Source organism: the organism of the source record quoted next, unplaced genomic scaffold (genome assembly GCF_019419815.1).
Source record: "Pyrus x bretschneideri cultivar Hongxiangsu unplaced genomic scaffold, Pyrus_bretschneideri_v1 Contig65, whole genome shotgun sequence".
In the NCBI taxonomy this organism is placed as follows: Eukaryota; Viridiplantae; Streptophyta; class Magnoliopsida; order Rosales; family Rosaceae; genus Pyrus; species Pyrus x bretschneideri.
This window is the reverse complement of record NW_025999804.1, coordinates 818969-837500: the sequence shown is the minus strand read 5'-3', so window position 1 is coordinate 837500 and position 18532 is coordinate 818969. Positions and strand designations below refer to the sequence as shown.

At 36.8% G+C, this 18532-nt stretch overlaps 2 protein-coding genes and 1 long non-coding RNA gene across 3 annotated transcripts; all 3 read right to left on the bottom strand.

Moving 5' to 3' along the window:
• Positions 1-1689: 1689 nt before the first annotated feature.
• Positions 1690-4399, bottom strand: LOC103966700 (probable aldo-keto reductase 2). The gene is made up of 5 exons (XM_009379892.3): positions 4138-4399; positions 3151-3351; positions 2699-2871; positions 2513-2615; positions 1690-2305 (listed from the first exon to the last, which is right to left on the bottom strand). The coding sequence occupies exons 1-5, from the start codon at positions 4360-4362 to the stop codon at positions 1970-1972; spliced, it is 1038 nt and encodes a 345-aa protein (XP_009378167.2). The 5' UTR covers positions 4363-4399; the 3' UTR covers positions 1690-1969.
• Positions 4400-5819: 1420 nt separating this feature from the next.
• LOC103966701 (probable aldo-keto reductase 2) lies at positions 5820-9348 on the bottom strand. The gene is made up of 5 exons (XM_009379893.3): positions 8990-9348; positions 8412-8612; positions 7293-7465; positions 7112-7214; positions 5820-6382 (listed from the first exon to the last, which is right to left on the bottom strand). Exons 1-5 carry the CDS (start codon positions 9203-9205, stop codon positions 6056-6058), a joined length of 1020 nt encoding a protein of 339 aa, XP_009378168.2. The 5' UTR covers positions 9206-9348; the 3' UTR covers positions 5820-6055.
• Positions 9349-10918: 1570 nt separating this feature from the next.
• Positions 10919-11662, bottom strand: LOC125472144. The gene is made up of 2 exons (XR_007254072.1): positions 11522-11662; positions 10919-11444 (listed from the first exon to the last, which is right to left on the bottom strand). It is a non-coding gene; the product is annotated as an uncharacterized LOC125472144 (long non-coding RNA).
• Between the last annotated feature and the right edge of the window lie 6870 nt (positions 11663-18532).

The following is an 18532-nucleotide window of genomic DNA, read 5'->3' as shown; positions in this document are numbered from 1 at the left end:
AGGAGAGGAGTGTCCAAGTCAAGCTACTCGCCTCTTTGGCTATGATACCAAAAGCTCTTGCAGATGCATATATGATTGGTTGTTTTGTACATACAATGAAATTCTTCAATCCAATGATTCATGGATGCATCTATCAACCCCACATTCATCTTCAATCCGGTTTCATTGAGTGAAATTTTTAAAAAAAAAAATGTGAAATGGAGTGTAGGTAAAAAAATGTGGAGTGTATGTTGAGAGTGTGGGGTGTAAGGGTATTAAGGGAAAGTACGTGGGGTGTATAAAGATAACTTTTAAGTGAAAAAGTAAATATGGGGTGTATTAAGTATGTGAGGTGTATTCAACAATATTTGGGGTGCTAATATAATAAGCCCTTACTTTTCTGTTTTATTTTCAAAAAATCGTCATTCACACACTCATTCTTATATTTACACACTTTTGTTAAATTTTAATCATTAATCTTCTTCAATTCATTTTATTCGATGACAAAAAAATTAAAAAAAACTGAAAAGTGAAAATAGGTATATGGCTAGCACAATTCTTAATTTATTTGGGACACGTGGCAGGGATCGAATCCAAATCCCCAAAATAAGAGATATCCTATTGTTCGGGTTCTTTACGCAAAGCTTTCCAAAATTTTAGGGTTTGTATTCCTTCTTGGAAAACCACGAATAACATAATTCAAAATATCTTTCTTGATGCCACTCAACATTACCGTATGGTGGTATTCCTCTTCAAGTAGAAGTGAAAGGTAGGCTGCCCATTATGTGGCTTAGTTGAATTCTCCCTCCTCTTAGTGTAAAAATATCGATGTACTCAAATTATTCTTGTTTTTGTAATAAAATATCTTAATTGGACAATATTTGTATATTTGCTTAAAACTAAAGCGAATATTACGAGGCTTCCTTAAAACTAAAAATTGGAGGTCTCGGATTCGAAACCCGCTGCTAGTGTACAAGCTAGACTTGTGGCCAGGGGAGGCTAAAATGCCTCTGTAAGTCTACCTAGCCCCTGGAAGGGGTGAATAATCGTGGCTTGCCACTAGTTGTCATTTTAAAAAAAAAATGTTTATGTCATGCCACCTAGTATTGCGGTTTAATGGTATTCATTTTTACTTGTAAGTGAGAGGTTTTAGATTCGATTCTCACTGAGGGCGAATTTGAACTGTATTATTGCTAGCTTATTATGAGGCTAAACTCACCCTTCATCCTTAATGTAGATGATATTGTTTATTAAAAAAAATATATTTATGTCATGTATTGATGCATAACCGGTTAAAGAAAATATTAAGGGCCTAATTCATAGAATAATAAAAAGCAAAGACATAAGATATATATGCTATAGATTCATGTTGATCGTGTGTTGCAAGGCTTGGTGGAGAAAGACAAACAGCAATATCTTCCAAGTTTTACCAACACGCATACACATACCAAGGTGGGATAATAAACAATCGCTAGCATTCCAAATTAATTCATACCAAAACAAAATTCAACGCTCGATTAATATTTGTAAAAAAAAAAAAAAAAAAAAACCTAACGACTTTGAGCATGGTGAAGTCCAATGGTTGAATATAAGAAACTCTGAATCACAGTATGACTCTAGCTTAAAATAAATATAATAAACGCGTTCTGATAATATTTTAGAAATAAAATTAGAAAAAAATAGAGAATAGTAAGACACGGGAGAAAGTGAAGGAGAATCAAGATATGTTTCCTTCTTATTAGATTGCCTATTTGTAGGCGTAGAATTTACGTAGAAAGGTGTTCAACTATTGAGATATTACATATTGATCCGGAATGTGAACAACCACATAATAAATCTTTTATTTATATATATATATATATGTGAAGTAGAACCATGTGAGTAATGTTATTATTGTTATATGATATATTTAATTAAGACCAAAAAAAAAAATCGACTAGGCCCCTGCCTAGAATGCAGCGGCATCCGCTCGACTAGTTCCTAATGCTTTTTAGAAGTTTGACGAAGACAGTGGCGGAGTTTCGGAGTTCGTCCAAGTGCTATAATAGTTCGGATATCTATCACCTTTAACGGCATCTGCTGAAGCATAAGATTCAAGCTCAGCCAACTCTTCCGGTGTCAGTTTAACAGACAGAGCTGCGATATTCTGGTAAAAATTCGCAATTTTCGTGGTTCCGGGGATAGGACACACATCATTCCCTTGGTGATGAACCCAGGCCAATGCTAGCTGAGATGGTGTGCACCCTTTCCTTGTTGCAAGATCACTAACTCGCTCGAATAGTGTTTTGTTGTGCTCTACATTTTCGGGTTGGAACCGCGGTAGATTCTGCAGCCAATGAATGAAAGCACTTCAGCTCTTAAGTGCTTCTGCTGTTAAACGCCTTTATTACAAAGACGGTTAATCATTTTTATTAAAAATTCAAGTGCTTGCTTCCCGAAGAAGCATTTGGCATGTTCATTCTTTCAAAAAATGCTTCTATGACCGAGAAGCACTTTTAACTTTAGAAAGAAAAATTTTGTGACATTGACAAACCTTTCGGGAATCATCGTGGGCAAGGTTTTCGACAAACTTAGCACCTGATGAGAAGAATCCTCTTCCTAAAGGACTATACGCAACAACACCAATGCCAAGCTCCCTGGTAAGTTTAGGAAACTAAGATCAGAATTAACAATTACTTTGGACTTGGTAAACAAGTTACGTTGTTTTAGTGAACCTCACCGACAAGTAGGAATTATTTCTTGCTCGACATCCCTTGACCACAAGGACCACTCCAACTGCACAGCTGTTATAGGATGAACAGCATGGGCTCTTCTAATCGTTGAAGCTGAGGCCTCGGATAGACCAATGTACTTTACCTTACCCTCTTCAACTAATTTCTTCAGTTCCCCAACCTTGTATAAGACATAATAAAGGAATTTAAGGGACGGCAAGCATTCAGCAAAATAAGTGAATCAGGATGCATGCCATTACAAACGAGAAAAATACATATGGACACTAAAAAATGAAACGAAATTGAGGATAAAATATGCGACTTTGACAAGGTGATACAGGATGCTGTGAGTGAAATAACCTTAACTTTTACTATGCCCGTAGAATCGCAGACGCAGATGCATATTGTTCTATGTTTGTAATTAAAAGGAGATCAAAGTTCAAGAGGGAAGAAGACAAACCGTGACTTCAATGGGGACGGAGGTGTCAATGCGATGCTGATAATAGAGATCAATAGAATCAACACCAAGGCGCTTCAAGCTACTCTCGAGAGCAGCTCTCACATAAGCAGGGTCACCTTGCACCTCCATCTTGTTCTCCGCAAATCTGACACCAAACTTGGTGGCCAATTCAACCTTGTCTCGTACCCCTCCCTTGAGAGCCTGCTCCTCATCAATCCCACAAAAGCCAGTTCATTTCATAACCAGTTTACTTAATTCGACATTAATCCAAAACAAAACCCAAATACCATGTTCATGGTTCAGTAAATTCAGTTAAATTAATGCAACAATATAGTGAACATAAACCCAATTCATGTTATCATCAGCGAACCCAATACAACAAAGCAACAATTTCATTTGGGGCTGCTTCTATAAGAAGCACTTCTGCGATAAAAGGTCTTTTACTATAGTGAACATAAACCCAATTCCGGTTTTTTTTTTTTTTTTTTTTCAAAAGGTCTTTTACTATAAAGAAGTCAAAATTCTTATTAAAAAATCAAGTGTTTCCTAGAAAAGCACTTGGAATTGCTTCCTGAAGCATCTGACATGCTCTTCTCCTGAAAACACTTACTTAAATGAGCCATAAGCACTTTTTAAATTGTTTCGTCAAAACGCAGTCAATAATCTTTTGGCTACGCATTCAAAGACTCTTTTGGCTACCAGAAGGCACGTTTAGCCCTCCCAATTCACTTCGTCATCAGTTCATTCCATTCAACATTAATCAAAACAAAACCCAGAAAGCAGTTATATACAGTATTGCCTCTCTCAGTGCTAGTGCTTGATTTGGTAACATCAAAACAGGATGTAGACCGATCGAACCTACTTGAGTTCATCACCAATTCAACATTTAATCCAAACAAACCGGAAAATCTATTAATACAATACGAGTTAAGATGGATTACAGTTTAAAGTAAACGCAAATCATAATCAACAATGTGGGTAACCTACCTTGCCAAGAAGGATTTCGTTGGTGAAGGGACCGTAGATGTCAGAGGTATCAAGGAAGGTGACGCCGCTGTTAATGGCATGGTGGATGAGAGTGATCATGTCTTGGTCGGGCTTTGGAGCGCCGTAGAAGGCAGACATGCCCATGCAGCCAAGGCCTTGAGCCGACACCTCGAGGCCTTGTGAACCCAACTTCATCCTCTTCACTATTCCTGCTCCTCCTGCCATTTGTGTAAGCAGATTAAGTGAACTGATAAGTAAGCTAAGCTTGTATCATATATATAAACAACAGAGTTGCGTGGTGGTGACGTGATGGCGTAAGAGCATATGGCTTGGTGGTGAAGTGATGGCGTAAGAGCATATGGCTTGGTGGTGAAGTGATGGCGTAAGAGCATACGTATATCGACTACCAAAAGGAAACTCCACTTCTCTGTCAAGATACAAGATTTCAGCGAAATGTATGCAGCGGCGGTTAACGATACCCGTACTATTGAGTATGGATGGCATGCATGATACATTCCACTTACAGATCTAACGGTGCGTATGATTTTTTATTTTTTATTGTCAAGCAATAGCGTTAGTGAGTTAAATATTAGATTGGTCACCGACGGATTTGAATCTACATCGTCATGCAAAGGTACAACACCTTTCCACCACTGTAGTAAAAGAACACTTGCAAATGCGTATAATTTTTTTAATTTTAAGAAAAAAAGGTAAATTTATCTGATCTAGCAGTTAAAATATAATATGCGAAGAATTTGTCCATGTGCTTGTTATTCAAAGGCTCAATTTTACCTTCTTGCAACTACTAATGTAAGCAAATAGCCATTAACAATTTTCGACGTGCCACCCAAGTACCGACTGTTCTTCTAATTGATGCGACACACGATATGACAAAATAAATATAATTATTTTTTTTTTCAATAATCTTGAAGTAATGAGTAGTTTAGGAAATGAATGATGAAGATTGAGTATAAAACTCAAACAGTGAACATTGTTTAGAAAGTCGAATTACTTGGTAAGCTTAACTATTGAAGTCAAACCCGAATAATAAGCTTTAGAAATACGCACAAAAAATCAACCATATACTATTATATCAGTTGGTATTAAGTAATGTTATTTGGAAATACCAAAATTGATACACTCATACTTTCTAATGCAGGTAAATCCCACTTATAATAGTATAGCCCATTTATATTAGAGAATGTCAGTAATTATGTTAGTTTTGGGCGTCAAAGTAGCATTATTGATTTTATAATAGTTTGGAGGCTTGGAGCCTTTGGTACTACTCCTAAAAATCATTATCTTTTAAATGTCACGATAAACCAAATTCACTTAGTAATGTGATCTAGTAGTATTTATATCCACTTATAAGTGGAACGTCTTAGGTTCAAATTTGAAGTTCGATACCAATTTTGTTATGGTTGACTCGCTGTCTGGCTTAGTCCCACTTTCTTACTTTAGTGTAAATATATCGTTGTAAAGAAAAAAAAATTATCATCCTCGGTTACAGAAATTAACCAGACATTAGTGAACCCTTTTAGCTTCTTGAACTTATATTGACACCATTGGAAAATGTATTTTCAACCTACATCGAAAATTAGAAAACAAAACCTTATTTTGGTTTCTTGCTAGGCAATCTCATATTTTGGTTGTAATCTACTAAAAACTGGAAGTCAAAACAATTGAAGCTAAAACGCAACCATGTCCAAAATTAAGTTAAAAAGAGTTCAATGTTTTGATACAAAAACACCACGAGGAAATTTTCCTACAAAATGTCTATTGTCTCAGACTCAGCCATAACATACAATGTAGCATACACTACTTATTCTCGGAACCGAAAGGATATTCAGAAGAGCATAAAATGCAGAGACAACACTATGGCATGAGGACAGTGGCACTGAACATACTCATGTGGCTCTCATGAAGACAGTGGAGGAGTTTCGGAGTTCTTCCAAGTACTAAAGTCATCCATATATCTGCCTCCTTTAACCACATCTGCTGAAGCATAAGATTCAAGCTCGGCCATTTCTTCTGGTGTCAGTTTCACAGATAGAGCTCCAATATTCTGGTTAAAATTCTCAATCTTGGTGGTTCCGGGTATAGGACACACATCATTCCCTTGGTGATGAACCCAAGCCAGTGCTAGCTGAGATGGGGTGCACCCCTTCCTTGCTGCAAGATCACTAACCTGCTCGAATATTGTTTTATTATGCTCTAGGTTCTCCGCTTGGAACCTGGGTAGATACTGCAAACAACAAGCCACATATATACAAGCAACAAGATTAATGACTTTATCAAATGGCATGATAAAGAGCCAGCACAGTTCGTAGGCCTTGATAAGCATATTCAGCATAACTTTGTAGCAACACAATACAGATTCCTCGATTGGAATGTTCGGCACCAATCCCTTCTTTTCATGGCATTAATTAAAAAATAGCTGAGGATTGTCGTAAAGAAATAAATTAAGGCAGGTTGGCCTGATGGCAAACTGTCACTTGCCAAATGGTTAATCTACCTGAGATTAAAACAAAATTGCAGTAACTTTCATAGAAATAAGGAAAGGCTGATGGGCAACCTGGCTTCAAACTTTGACTCTTCAAATTATAATGGTGTAGGAGGTGAATGGCAAAAACAACCATTATATTTTTTTTAAAGAAAAAATAATCTCATTTGGCCTTATGTGCTACTCTAAGAATTTGTTATCTTACAACATGATTATATTAAGGATGTTTAAGCCTCTGACATCGGAATAAATCAGGTCCATTTGGATGCATAAGTTAGAAAATTAAACCTTTACTGCATAAGTTCCACTAGAGGATAGGCTGCTAGGAGCGATTACTAAATTTCGAGAAGTCATTTCCTAACTTGAAGACTTAGGGATATATTCACAATAATAGCATGAGGATGCTACAATGTTCTTTAATGTACATGGACTTTTGTACTTCAGAATATTTTATGAAACATATCAACAAACCTTTCGGAAATCATCATTGGCTAGATTGTCGACCAACTTAGCACCTGATGAAAAGAATCCTCTTCCTAGAGGACTGTATGCAACAATACCAATGCCAAGCTCCCTGAGAAGATAGGAAAATGAGATTAATATTGGCTGCTACCTCCTAAAACAAACTTTAGTTAGTCCTATTAAGCCTCACCGGCAAGTAGGAATTATATCTTCCTCCACATCTCTTGACCACAATGACCACTCCAACTGCACGGCTGTTATTGGATGAACAGCATGCGCTCTTCTTATTGTGGAAGCTGAGGCCTCGGATAGACCGATGTATTTTATCTTACCCTCTTCAACTAGTTTCTTCATTTCCCCAACCTTGCAAAATAGGTGAATCATGATGCACCAGTCTAGTAAGAAACGTGACATAGCTACAGCCAACAGATAATTATACCATGCATTACGTAATTAGACTAATTTGGATACAACAAATGCACTTAAATAGAGGAGGATAGTGGCCAATCATGTTAAATGAATGGTGGTTAACTATGAACGCACTTTGCTTAATTCAAGATTTAAAGTTTCAAAAGATATGCATCTGGTAGTTATCCCAGTCCCAACAAAAGGATGCAAGCACAATAATCACCATATCTAATAGCCATCATGTATCAAATAAAGAATTCAAATTTTATGTAGAACAGAGTTCAGACATATGATGAAGATGACACACACGCACACATATGATAAAAGTTAATAACAATCATATACCAGCCCACCTGGCTGCCCCCTCCAATATAATTAAGACCTTTTTAACTTCTTGTAGTTATAATTATTAAGAAGATTTACACAAACCAACATCTAAAGGTTGACTAATATTAAGACGAGTTTAAACTTTTGTAACTCCTTTGTCATCACTTAGCATTTTGCAACTATGAGGAGAAATGTAAAGAGAAAATATTACACTCATCAGTGACAACACGCCCCCTCACGTGTGATGAATTTTCAAGCCTAGCACGTGAGCAACACAAATCGGGTGATATGGAGAACGTATGGCCATTCGGCTTCACATGTGAGACAGCTTGCTGTGATGCAATAAAGAAATTTGAGGTTCCACCATAAAACCAATCGGCCATATGAGGAATAGCTCAATTACTTTAAAGCTCATGCAAGATTTATCCTCAGGTCTCTCTTCCCACCAATGTGGGATTCATTCTCAACACTCAATTCATTGCAGACAATATAAATATTATACAATTTAGTAACCACATTGATCTATAATTGTAAATAAAATGAGATAACAAATTAGAAGGTGAAGAAAACATACTGTGACTTCAATGGGGACACGGGTGTCAACCCGATGCAGATAATAGAGATCAACAGAACCAACGCCAAGGCGTTTCAAGCTACCCTCGATAGCAGCTCGCACATATGCAGGGTCACCTCGAATCTCCCTCTTGTTATCCGCAAAGCTGATACCGAATTTTGTGGCCAATTCAACCTTGTCCCGTACCCCTCCCTTGAGAGCCTGGTCCTCATCAAACCAAACAAAACCCAATTCACTCCATCATCATTCCACTCAATTCAACATCAAACCAAACAAAACCCATAAAGCAATTACCTATAAATTCACTACAGGAACAAGAGTAAATTGATTCGAACCCAATTCACTCGACCATTAGTTCATTCCCCCAAAAAACCCAAACACAACCACAAAGCAAAGTTATATATTTTATTCCCTCTCTCTCTCAAGAAGAACAATAGTGAAGAAGACAAGCCAATTGATTTCATCATCAATCCATTCAGTTCAACAATCCAAACAATTCCAAATCCAAAAAGTTACTAACAAAAACTATCAGAGTGAGTGATTGTGGTTGTGAGGAAAGAAGTAAAACAAAAGTTAACCTTGCCAAGGAGAATTTCGTTGGTGTAGGGGCCGTAGATGTCGGAGGTGTCGAGGAAGGTGACGCCGGTGGCGACGGCATGGTGGATGAGAGCGATCATGTCTTCATCGGGCTTGGGAGGGCCGTAGAAGGCGGACATGCCCATGCAGCCAAGTCCCTGAGCAGAGACCTCGAGGCCTTGCGATCCCAACTTGATCCTCCTCACTACTCCTGCCATTGCTGGTTAACTGCGGTTGTTCTTGTTTTGGACTGAATGATTAGATTGCCAACTGAGGGAGCAGGAGATAGATATGCGAAGAAGAGAGGCTGTTTGGTAAAATGAGCGAGCAGGAATAATACAAATGGTGGTGGTTGGAGTGGAAATGTGCAAGTCAGTGGAGGGTAGAGGGAATGAGTAAACGTAAGGGCCTGCGTCACACACATGTTTTTTGTTTTTGGTCAAAGAAGGAATTTTATACCAAGCCCAAACGGACATAGTAAAAAGACCACAGCGTCACACTGATGTTGACACATACTACTTTTTTGTGTTTTTGTCGGAATTTTAGCGTAGTGTTTTTATCCAACAACCGCGAGGACGGCAAGAGAATTAGATACTCTCCGAGGCAAACCTTTGTAATCCTTTTGATCAATTAACACGGATTGTTAGATTTTGATTTAACGGTTACAAACATGAAGATCTCTCTAAAGTTATAATAATTGTAACCGTTAGATCAAAATTCAACAGTCTGTTTTATTAAATCAGAAAGACCATGAGGGTTTGCCTCTAAGCGAATTCAATTCCGAGGTCAAGGATGCAAGCCAAACTAAATCATTTCCACATTGTTTAATACTTCGGACTTCTTTATTATTACAGTTAATTTTTTATCTTAAACGAAAAATTTAACAATTAAAATATCTGAGTAGCCGAAAGGCTAAAATGGATTAATTTATGGTGAAATTCTGTATGCTTCAAATTTAAAATTAACATTTCTGTATACTCCCCATTAACATCCCCTCAAAAAATACCTAGCAGTACAAAACAATCAGACCCCCAACAAAGATTACATGCAATCCTCAACAAGGAGGTCCAAGATGAAATTAGGGGATTTAAAAATCACAAAAACAAACTTCTGAAACAAATCTCAGAAACAAACCATTGGTTTCTGCTCCTCTTTTCGTGTTTCTGGGTTTTTGTTTTGCTTGATATAAGCGATCGAGCAACAAGGGCGCAAAGACAAAGCGTTTGTTTCATTTAGTGCTAGCCTAGCTTGAGAGACCGAGAATTTTTCTAGTGGTGGATTTTGTCTCGATAAGTCCCATATACAGTGTGCATTTTTATTTGTCCATTAACTTAGCACGATCCTAAAGCTTACAACTCTCATGGAATAGGCATCATCGTATGGGACGGTTTTATGGAAGCGTGACGCGTCTTTTTGCTTCAGTTGGAAACTCATAATGCAGTTCATAATATACTACTAAACATTTCTTTGCTTCACTCAATGGTAAATTTTAGTGCACTCCAGATATTTTATATTCTGGAGCACCGTAAAATTTCATCAATCACGTTGTCAGAACTTGTTCGTGTCTCTACTTGATTCATGGTGCAAACTTCAAACAATCTTTCTTCAATTCAAGTTTCAAAAGGAGAGAGTGAGCCACTTATGCGTAGGTTAATAAACATAATATCAACAAAAATGAGACTAAAGTTCATATAGAGAAATGGTATGAATCCGTATTCATAACTCGGCGTCATCTAAATATGCACCGTTCTCCGTTTCCTTTACGATTTTGAGATGTTTTCAGAATTTGTTATTACAGAAGCTTAGCATACATATAGAAAGAGAAGTACAAAACAGACATTTTTCAGTCACTGCCAAAAAAAAAGTCCATGCTAAAAAATTGCAATTTGGTCAAATTGTATTTCAGGTGGATCGTATTCCAATGAATCTAAAAGACAAACGGCAGAATATGATCGTATTCCAATGTATTTCAGGTGGATTGTAGTGAGCAAATACATATTACTACTGCATACATCACAACTAAAACATCAAGCAAGACTTTTTATCAAACACCTGCTGAATTTTAAAAAACTTTTCCCCCTAGAGGGTAAGGGTACGCAGTTCTGCATCCAGCTGATACTTCCTGATTTCAGTAGCTGCTTGCCCGAGGAAACCGATTAAAAAAGTCTCATATAAACATAAATCACTTTCTGTACTGTAAATATGTAGAAACGCAAACACAAATATGCGATGAGCAACTAATGTGTTTAATATGCACACCCAAAAACAAGTTGACCCACATCTGATCTTTTTTTTTTTTTTTTTTTTTTTAAGGTTATCAAAGACCCACATCTGATCTGATAGACACCTGGCCTTACACCCTACACTCTAAACACCCCCACATGCTTATACACCAACCAGTTTAAATGTGAACAAAATACCTCTATCACGTGACAATTCTCAATGGTCCCAACGATGCTGCAACAAGAAATGCCCAAAATGTCAAACAAAAACAAAGTGATGATTCTTTGCTTTTCAAAGAATAAGGTCCTCACCTTTTGCACTTTTCAGTTCCCTGTATTTGATTTTCAGGTTGTGAAACCATTTGTTTGGCGTTATGTGCTACCTATGCTTCAACTACTGCTTCCAACACAAGGTCTGATCCTTTAACTTTTTCTGTCATCACAACCACTGGTTATAATTCCGACATATATATGTGAGACACTGAGATGAAAGATTAATTAAATGTTATGATTAATATTAAATGTTATGATTAATTCGAAATTCTAAATAAATCACAGAAGCGATGAAAGATCATTTCGAACCTAAAGAAAAGTTCGAGTTCATTCAGGCCTATTGGGCCCAAAACCATTGGGCTTTTATTCAAGCATAGAGTGGCTTGAAATGATAAAATCCCAAAGCACAAAAAAAATTACTAAGAGGGCCGGCTGTTGGGGTGAAGAAAAGAAAAGGTAGAAGTCAATTTGTTTACTCACTTGTCTCACCTCTATAGAGGAGTTTGAGTGAAAAAGTTTCTTAAGGGCTTTTGTGTATTCTTTTCACTTCTAGAGAAAACAACTCTCTCTCTCTCTCTCTCTCTCTCTCTCTCTCTCTCTCTCTCTCTCTCTCTCTCCACACACACATAGCCGGCCACCAAGGAGAGAAAAAAACTAATAATCTTTCCTTTTGGTCATCCACTCATCCATGTCACTACACTAGTGGGTGTGGATCTTTAGAGGTCTTCTACACTTGGAGGCTTATGAAGTACCAAGGAGCTCTAAATCTTCGAGGTGGAGGAAGCAAGGAGGGAGGCTAGACTCAAGGAGTTCAAAGAACAAAGAGCTTGAGGTTGGTCCATCCTTCGTCTAAACTCTAGATTAAGAGGTATAAAACTCAATATTCACTTTGTTCTTCAATATTTTGTTTGATGTATCATATATGAACCTATGCTTCTTGAATGGGATTTGCATGACTATAGCTTTGATAATATGTGATAATATGCTTCCGTTGCTTATGTATATAAATTTAGAACTGTATATGCATGCTAGTCACTAGAAATCCCATAGAAATCTCAATATTTCCCTTCAAATGATATCAAGAGCCAAGGTTTATGTTTGATGTGTCATTTTTGATTTTATGCATATGGGTTCTGATTTTATTTTTGACATATTAGTTCTTCATTCTAGATATGTTTATCTTTTGTTTTTCAAGAGTTGAAAAGTTATGTATGCAAAAAGTGTTTTGGATACATGAATGAAGAGTGAGTTTTGAACAAAAATCTAGGGCTTTTCTACTATAGGGGAGGGTACGGTTTTGGGGGTGTTTTTTGGTTTGTGTTTGTGTTTCTTTTGAGTCACACACACACACACACTTTTAAGCTAGAAAGCCAAGGTCTTGTCACTTTTGTTTTTCGTTTGAAAAGCCACCATGAAAGTGCAAATCTTGAAATTGTTTTCATGGTTTTGTTCTTGGTGCTCATCTTGTTTTTGTATTTGGGTATTAAACTTTGTTTCAAGAACTTTCCTTGATTTCCTCCATCCTAGACTAGACTAGGACATCAAACCCAAATCATACCTTTAAGGTCAACAAGTACAAAAGGTAACAAGGAAAAGTATGGGCCCTTATTTTCTTTTAAAGGTTTTTTAGCCAAAATGGTCATTGAGATTTGCACAGCTCCTCACTTTGGTTCCTGAGATTTGAAATCAATAGAATTGGTCACTAAGTTTGTCCACAATCAATCATTTTAGTCCTTGGATAATAAAATTATGTTAAATAAGGATAAAAATGATAAAATTAACCTCAATTTAATAACCAATAGGCCAAAATGATTTGACAAAAATTGAGGATATTTTAATCATTTTACCCTTATTTTATGGAGATTTTTCATGGAAGGACCAAAATAATTGATTGTGCACAAACTTAGGGACCAATTCTATTGATTTCAAATCTTAGGGACTAAAGTGAGGAGCTATGCAAATCTCATGGATCATTTTGGCTAAAAAGCCTCTTTTGAAATAAAGAGAAAAGTTTGACCTTCTCCCTCTCCCCATCACCATAATTGGCCATACCTATTGATGAAACCTTTGTGGGCTCTTTCGCAATTTTAAAAAGTTGATTATAAACGAATCCCTTGGTGGATAAGTTCGACGATTCAGCAGCAGTGCGGAATTGAGTTTCTCGTTTAGTGGATCTGATCTACTTTCTAGTATTTGTGGTTTGACCCATAACTTTTTATATTTGCATTTTGGCCCCACCTCACTAGAGGACAAAATGTATTGATATTTTATTTTTGTTTGTAGTTTAAACTCATTATAAAATTATTCCCATATGTACTAAATCTAATTGTTATGTTGCATTCCAATTTAATTATTTAATGTGATTAAGTAGTTAGAAAAATGGTTGGCTATGGATTTGTGCCTTAAACAAAAATTAAGCTATGAGATAGGCCGTCAAATTCAAATGGTTTGAACCTTGGGAACGTGTTTTAATTACCAATTCAATTGGACCATAACACTTTAGACTTTAATTTTTTTTCTCTCCCCCTTAGTATATGTAATTTGTAGGAATGTGTACAAATCGGTAATTCTTATTACTTCTCTATTAGTTGAATCCCTCTAGTGCTAGACTATAGTTTCTTCACCTAATGGTAAGGAGACATTAAAAGGGGTTTTAATGAGACTAAGAAATGTTGGGTCCAACGCCCTAATTAGCAATGAATGACTGTCTTTTGTTTCTAATGGGTCCATGAAAAATGTTTTAATTGGATTGAAAGCGCATAATTAAAATGACACTGCCTTCCCTAGATCTTATTCAACAATGTTGGCTCATTGTTGAATTAACCTTAGAAGTCCATAGTCATCCAAAGAGTCTAATGATGCGAACTAAGTAAGCACACAAATTAAAACCCTCTTGTGACAATTGTAGTATATAAATAAGTAGGGATCGTTCTTAACCGGGGATTAGGAGGGATTGCAAAATCACTTGGAAACTGACTCAAAAACGTAAAACAAACGTTAAAAACACTAAACTAAACTCAAAGAATGCAAAACTAAACAATAAAATACTAAAACAAATAAAAAGACTCAAAGAATACAAAACGCTTATAAACACAAACTAAGACACTTACTAACTAAATTAGACACTAAGGTAAAGGGGGATTGAGGTTTTGACGAAAATAAATTAAATGCACAAATTGTAATTTAAAGGCAAAATTTAAATATGAATGTGATGAAAATATGGATGAATGCTAGCTAGAAGGTTCTTCTCCACACATGTCACACTTGCATACAATTTGATTTTCAGTTGGTCTTTCGATAAATTATAAATACTCAACGCCCCAAGTTAACTGTGAATTGCACTAATTAACCATCAGTTTTTCCACAAGTTATTAAGTTGGATGATTGCATACGACAACCCAAAACATTCCCTACAAGTTCCCTACATGAATTGCATAATAGAGATACAAGCAAGAATCATTAAGTTCTATGAAAAACATAAGCATTGACGAAGCATTCGTTACTATGAATTGCATGAAACTTATGCTAAGAATTCATTCAACGCGATCGTTTTCAAGCGACCTTCACTACTTGTGATTATAAGATTGTAACTATTAGGTGAAACTCCCTCATAATCTAGCATCATATTCATGCATGAAAACTAAGCGTGCACTCTCAATCAACATACACAAATAAGTTATCAATCAAATAGATGAACGAATTGAATCCACAACTTATGAAATTCCAACCAAAAGTAATCAATTCATATTGCAAGCATAAACATGGTTTCGAATCACCCCCTAGCTAACTAGGGGGATTTAGCCTCTCATGTTCACAATAAGAAAAATAAAATTGAATTTAAACATAAAGAACAAAGGATGGATTACACCTAGAACGCCCAACGAATCCACTTGAATTTCTGCGCGTCTAAGTCCTTTTTCCTCTTCTCCTTGATGCGGCAGTGAGGCTAAATGGATGATTTTGGCTACGGATTGTTTTAGAGAATGGGAGAAAATGTAAAATGGTGGCTGCGGCTTGTAGGTTTGTTGGTGGAGAAAAATGGGAGAAAAATATAAAAAGGTGGCTGCGGGATGGATGAATTGTGGGATAAAGTGGCTGATTAAAAACTGGAATATGGTATATAATATTAGGGTGAATGGTGGCTGCGTGAAGATGGGGGGAAGGCTGGAATGGTGTGCGGCTGATTGTGTAAAAATGGGATATGGTTTTTTTTTGTTTTGGGGGGAAATTAAAGGAATAATAAAAAAGTGGCTGAATAATTTATTAGGGTGAAGTGTAGAATGGGAGAGAATGGAGACTGCGGGTGGATGAATGATGTGTGTGTCTTGCGGCTGTTATGGAGAAAAATAATGGGAGTTCTTGCGGCTGTTTGTGAGAAATGGGATAATAGGTTGAATGGTAGAATGGATTAGGGTGGAAATAATGGGCCTAATGGTTGAATAATGGGAGCCTTTTGGGGGGTTAGTCACGGCTGAAAAGAAAAAAATAGGAAAAATGATGGCTTAGGGAAATTAGGGTTAAAATGGAATGCACGGCTTAATAAAAAAATTGAGTGGTGGGATTAATGTGTGAATGAGTGCATGACGGCTAAAAAGGAAAAAGAATGGATGGTGGCTGATTAAAAATGGGATGAATGGGATATTAGGATAAATATGCCACGGCTAGGTTTGTGGAATGATATGCGGCTACAAGGAAAATTATGGGATCATGGCGGCTAGGGAAAAGAATAATGGGAATGAATGGATTGAATGGCTTACGAAAATAGGAAATTAAAACATAAATATAAAGGTGCGGCTAGGAAGGGAAATAGGGCTAGGGCCTTGGTTTTGTGTCCTAAAGTGCCTATAAGGCCGTCAAAGTGGCTAGAAAATACGGACGTTTAAGTTTAGGAAAGGTTACCAAAACGGGAAACTTAGGGTTAACTTTCCTAAAATAGGAAACCTTGTTTGAGTAGGATTCCTCGTTTTGGTAAGAATTCATCGTTGGAGTAGGATTTCGTCGTTTCTTCAAGTCTTCAACTCATTCGTTCCTCTTTCGCTCCAAAAGACTCCAATTTGCATCTTCTTGCACACTTTGGCCTTATAATCTGAAAATACACAAAAGTGGCCTTAAACACTAAAACAACTAAGTAAACACAACATAAATGCACGAGAACAAGCTAATTAAGTCGCATGAATATGCTCCTATCATCTAAGATAACTATAAAGTCCAAATTCAGAAGGAATGCAAAACTTCTCTTAGTAGTATATATGCTTCAAATATTTTGAAATTTGTTTTGATATTAATTTGTTTTGTGAAAATGAATAATGGGAGTATAATATGCTACTAAACTAAAATGAACTTAATTAATAGTTATATTTATCTCCAATATTTAAAAAATGGTTTTGATATTGATTTGTTTTGCAAAAATGAATAGTGGGGATATCATACGCTACTATTCTCATTTACTTTGGACTAGTAGTTGTAATAGGACACAATTTATTATAATTTGATTAAATAAGTAAAATGATGTCACCTTAAAATCCCTCATTCAACATCCAATATTAAGTTGAAAGCAGAGAGGTACTTTTAACACTTCTCTGTGGCCTTCCACCATGGTAGGCTCTAATCGTTTATGACTCATACACTGCCTTCACCCTATCATGGGAGAGTTCAAAGTATGTGCTTATACTCAGGAGAAGTCTATTTCAACATTTGATGTGGTAAAGGTAGGCAACGAGTATGGCCAACATCATATCATTGTGAGGTCATATTTGAACCCCTATCCGAACCGGCGTGGTGGGTCAAAACTTAACTAAGAGAAATGATGCCAACATCATATCATTGTGCGGCATTGTTCTCTAGAGGCCAACTAGATGGGTAATCACAAGAGATTGTTGTGAAAGAGTAACTCTACCATCTCATTATTACTTTTGCTAGCCAACATCATATCATTGTGAGGTGGGCTTGGTAATAATGAGCCTCCCATAACCCTCTAGGAGCTTCCTTTGAAATCTCCTTGATTCCATCTTGAGGGATATGAGATTTGCCAAAAATAGTGGGTGGTGTCATTCGGTTTAAAGACCCGAATCGTTAGATTTAATCAACAATCAAACTAATTTATTTTGTTGTTATGTATTTAGATATGGTTGGAAACACATTATCAAAGATACTCGACAAGCATTGCCTTGAGGGGCACAATTTCCCATCCTAGTTATGTAATGTCAAGATTTTGCTTACCTCGGAGAAGATTGCTTACGTGCTAGAGAAAAGTCCACCTCACATACCACCTAGCCCTGAGGCCACTGAGGATGAGCATGCTAAGTATGACAAGCACATTGAGGATGATTCACAAGCCAAGTGCTATTTGCCAGCTTCCATGAATGAGGAACTATAGAGATAGCATGACGATATGGAAAATATAGTTTCCATCATACTCCATCTAATAGAGTTGTATGGTGAAGAGACGCGCAACCGTCGCTTCAACACTATCAATGCACTTGTGAAGACCAAAATGGTCAAGGGAGCTCCAATGCATTAGCATGTACTGAAGATGATTAAATTTATTGAACAATTGGAGAACTTAGGTACTCCACATGACGGGGATTGGCCCAAGACTTCATCTTGGCTTCTCTTTCTAATTTGTTCTCGCAGTTCGTAATGAACTACAATATGAACAAGATGGATAACACTCTTTCTAAGTTACTAAATATGTTAGTAGCTGCTGAGAGGACTATAAAGAAAGAGAGCATTGTAGGGACTGCAACTGTGGTCCACAACAAGCCATTTACTTGCAAGGGCAAGCTGAAAGGCAAAGGCAAATGAAAGGGGAATGAGAAGAAGTCATCCACTCCCAAGGCCCAAGGAGGAGTGAAGAAGAAGAAAGGCAAATGAGCCTAAGGGACCCTATTTCCACTGTGGAAAGGACAAACATTGGAAGAGGAATTGCAGGTCTTACCTTGCATCTCTTAAGTACAAAGCATATGACTTTGTTCTTACATTGAATTCTAATTGTTAGATCTTCTACATTTATATGAGATATAAAAGGCTAATCACTTATGCAATTGTATG

Excerpts from the sequence above, each read along its gene's own strand:
- LOC103966700 (XM_009379892.3), bottom strand. The coding sequence starts at position 4,362 with ATGGCAGGAGGAGCAGGAATAGTGAAGAGGATGAAGTTGGGTTCACAA. Across the intron at positions 2,872-3,150 it reads CCGTCCCCATTGAAGTCACG|GTTGGGGAACTGAAGAAATT; the intron begins GTTTGTCTTCTT and ends GTCTTATACAAG. Across the intron at positions 2,306-2,512 it reads CCCACGATGATTCCCGAAAG|AATCTACCGCGGTTCCAACC; the intron begins GTTTGTCAATGT and ends CATTGGCTGCAG.
- LOC103966701 (XM_009379893.3), bottom strand. The coding sequence starts at position 9,205 with ATGGCAGGAGTAGTGAGGAGGATCAAGTTGGGATCGCAAGGCCTCGAG. Across the intron at positions 8,613-8,989 it reads ACGAAATTCTCCTTGGCAAG|GCTCTCAAGGGAGGGGTACG; the intron begins GTTAACTTTTGT and ends GATGAGGACCAG. Across the intron at positions 6,383-7,111 it reads CCAATGATGATTTCCGAAAG|TATCTACCCAGGTTCCAAGC; the intron begins GTTTGTTGATAT and ends TGTTGTTTGCAG.